This window comes from Pollicipes pollicipes, unplaced genomic scaffold (assembly GCF_011947565.3).
Source record: "Pollicipes pollicipes isolate AB1234 unplaced genomic scaffold, Ppol_2.1 Scaffold_6686;HRSCAF=7923_pilon_pilon_pilon, whole genome shotgun sequence".
Classification (NCBI taxonomy): Eukaryota; Metazoa; Arthropoda; class Thecostraca; order Pollicipedomorpha; family Pollicipedidae; genus Pollicipes; species Pollicipes pollicipes.
This window is the reverse complement of record NW_023596921.1, coordinates 20148695-20151215: the sequence shown is the minus strand read 5'-3', so window position 1 is coordinate 20151215 and position 2521 is coordinate 20148695. Positions and strand designations below refer to the sequence as shown.

At 51.6% G+C, this 2521-nt stretch overlaps 1 protein-coding gene across 1 annotated transcript; it reads left to right on the top strand.

The window, feature by feature from the left end:
• The first annotated feature begins 295 nt into the window (after positions 1 to 295).
• Positions 296 to 1458, top strand: LOC119108033 (GH3 domain-containing protein-like). The gene is made up of 3 exons (XM_037231616.1): positions 296 to 510; positions 698 to 914; positions 1237 to 1458. Exons 1-3 carry the CDS (start codon positions 296 to 298, stop codon positions 1456 to 1458), a joined length of 654 nt encoding a protein of 217 aa, XP_037087511.1.
• Positions 1459 to 2521: the final 1063 nt, after the last annotated feature.

The window sequence follows — 2521 nt, the reverse complement described above, 5'->3', positions numbered from 1 at the left end:
TCGTGCCGAACTGAATGCACAGCTCACGCCCATGCCAGAAAGAGCCGAGGAAATCAAAAATGAATTCGCGAAAGGTTTCAAGGGCATCATTCCACGGCTGTGGCCAGATGTGAAAAGCATCAGTGGTCTTTGGTCAGGAAGCACAAACGAGGTGTACTACAAGGAAGCCAAAGCTCTGACTGGTCCAGATATCACTATCATCAGCTTCACATACAGCGCGTCAGAGGGCTTTATGGGCTCCAACCTCGAATCTACCCGCCCCGGATCGCCCAGGTACACTCTCATTCCGAGCATTATGTTTTTCGAGTTCCTGCCGATTGTCAACGACCGCATTCCCGATCTGGACGAGATCAACCCCAAGGAGCTCCTCCTCAGTGAGCAATTGGAATTGAACAAAACGTACGAGGTCATCATCACCAACTCCTCCGGCTTCTATCGACTCCGGCTCGGGGATGTGGTCCGAGTGGTGGGCTTCTACCAGCAAGCTCCGCAGATCGAATTCCTCTTCAGGTGGGTAACTCAAACTGACCAAGCAGTCAGCGTCCGCACTGCCGTGGGGTTCACCAGTCTTGTTTTGATGCCAATGGAACTGTCCTGCCGTGAAATGCTGTTGGAACATGTAAAATGAAATGCGGAAAGTTGCGAGCTGGATTGCCGTCGGACACCTGTCTAGCGTGACCTTTCATCATGTGACCAGGTCAGGCCAGAACCTGAACGTGAACGGAGAAAAGCTCTCCGAGGAGGTGTTCTTCCGCGCCCTGCGCGAGGCGGCAGGCCGCTGGCCGTCCACTCTCAAGGACTACACGGTGGCCGGCAGCCAGTTCGCGCCCAGTCACCAGGGCCTGCTGGACCCGCACTACCTCCTCTTTTTGGAGCTGGACGGCCCGGTCCTGACTGAGGAGCAGACGGGGCTGGTGAGTGGACCGGGCGCCGACTCTCCTGCAGTGGCGGTGCGCGTTTCAGCAGCATGCGACGTCAGTAACCGGCCGTCCAGGGCCAGCTTTCCAATTCCCCCCCCCCCCCCTCGAACTAATGCTTGCTCTTAGATTAGTCGCCGAAACATGCAAAGCATGACCATTAACATCAAACTCGCTTTCTCGGACGACGTTTTTGCGATAGCACCGATACAATGTTCTCACAGTGCGTCGTCTTTCAACTCGTGTCTCAGGGCTCGAAATCAGCTGCGCCGCAGACCGCACCGCCCACGTGCTGTGTAAGCACAGTCAATGTTTGCAGGTGGATGACATCCTTCGGCAGCAGGACGAAGAATACGCCAGCTTCCGGAAACTGGAGAAGATCGCCAAAATCCGGGTGTACCAAGTGGAGCCGGGAGCCTTCTCGCGCTTCCGTGCACACCTGCTGGCGACCACGGCCGTCACGGCCGGCCAGTTCAAGATGCCCAGAGTGCTGAAGAGCCGTGACAGGGTGGACTGGTTCCTCGAGAATGTCTGCAACTGAGCCCTGTGGTGCCGATCACTGCCTAAAATTATGAACTTCTAGTTAACCCAGTCCGTAGCTTTTTCTGACTGAGGCAGCTTTGGTATCATGCCGCTTAACTACATGCCCTGCTTCTCGCCTGTATCTTTACAGCTTTGTGAAATGTCAAGCCATTGTGATCTCTAAACTGCTTGTGTCGTTGTGTTCACCGCGCCTCTGTGAACACTATGTGTTTTTCTCCGAAGTTGTCCTGAAAACTGGAGTTGAAAAAACATTCGCCTATCCATAGCCCAGTGTACCAGCTTTTCTGTCATGCCCTGAGCTTGTTAGAGCCCTCACCGTGTCCATATCACAGATCAGCTTCTGGTGACGGGGTCGTTCGTTATCGTGTTTGGATCACCATAGCCATGTCCATATCACAGATCAACTTCTGGTGACGAGGTCGTTTGTTATCGTGCCTGGATCATCATAGCAATAAGCCGACCTTATGTCATGGCTAACTTGGTCCAGCTGTTAAGCTTATATTTAGAACACTGGGAAGCCGCATGGTTTCATTTGTGCGCTGAATCAACCAGAGTATGCAGTTCAGTAGAACTGATACGCCGGATGTGTTTGGCTTAACTGATAGCATGAACGCAATACAATTGAAGATCGACAGCTCTGTTTAACGTTGTATTTCTATAAGACCAGGTTAAGTCTCTTCCGTTGCTGTCAGTGGCGAGTAAGACAGCTTTATTACTTTTTGCACGATATTGCTGACATGAGTATGAAGGCTAAACATGGCGCATTCATCTTCATGGATACATACCTCCACGGTTACATGGTTACAGTGATGGGGAGACGAACAACGGCGACTTTTACATGCTACCAGCACCTGCAAATCAAGCCGTGTGATTTGTAGCTCGTCCAACGATTTGCAAATGTGGCGAAAGGATTTTTTCCAGCGTCAGCCAAGTGAAGACTTTCCAATGCGCTACATTCCTTTTGGTGGAGATGTTTTGGTGGAGTCATGGTCCATGAAGCTAGCGTCTTATTCATATTATCATTCAGTATCCGCTTTTGGATTTGCCCACACGTCATTCAC

What these genes read in the sequence shown, in the direction of transcription:
- LOC119108033 (XM_037231616.1), top strand. Translation starts at nt 296, where the DNA reads ATGTTTTTCGAGTTCCTGCCGATTGTCAACGACCGCATTCCCGATCTG. An exon ending in CAGATCGAATTCCTCTTCAG is followed by an intron (nt 511 to 697) that starts GTGGGTAACTCA and finishes TCATGTGACCAG; the next exon opens with GTCAGGCCAGAACCTGAACG. An exon ending in CTGAGGAGCAGACGGGGCTG is followed by an intron (nt 915 to 1,236) that starts GTGAGTGGACCG and finishes CAATGTTTGCAG; the next exon opens with GTGGATGACATCCTTCGGCA.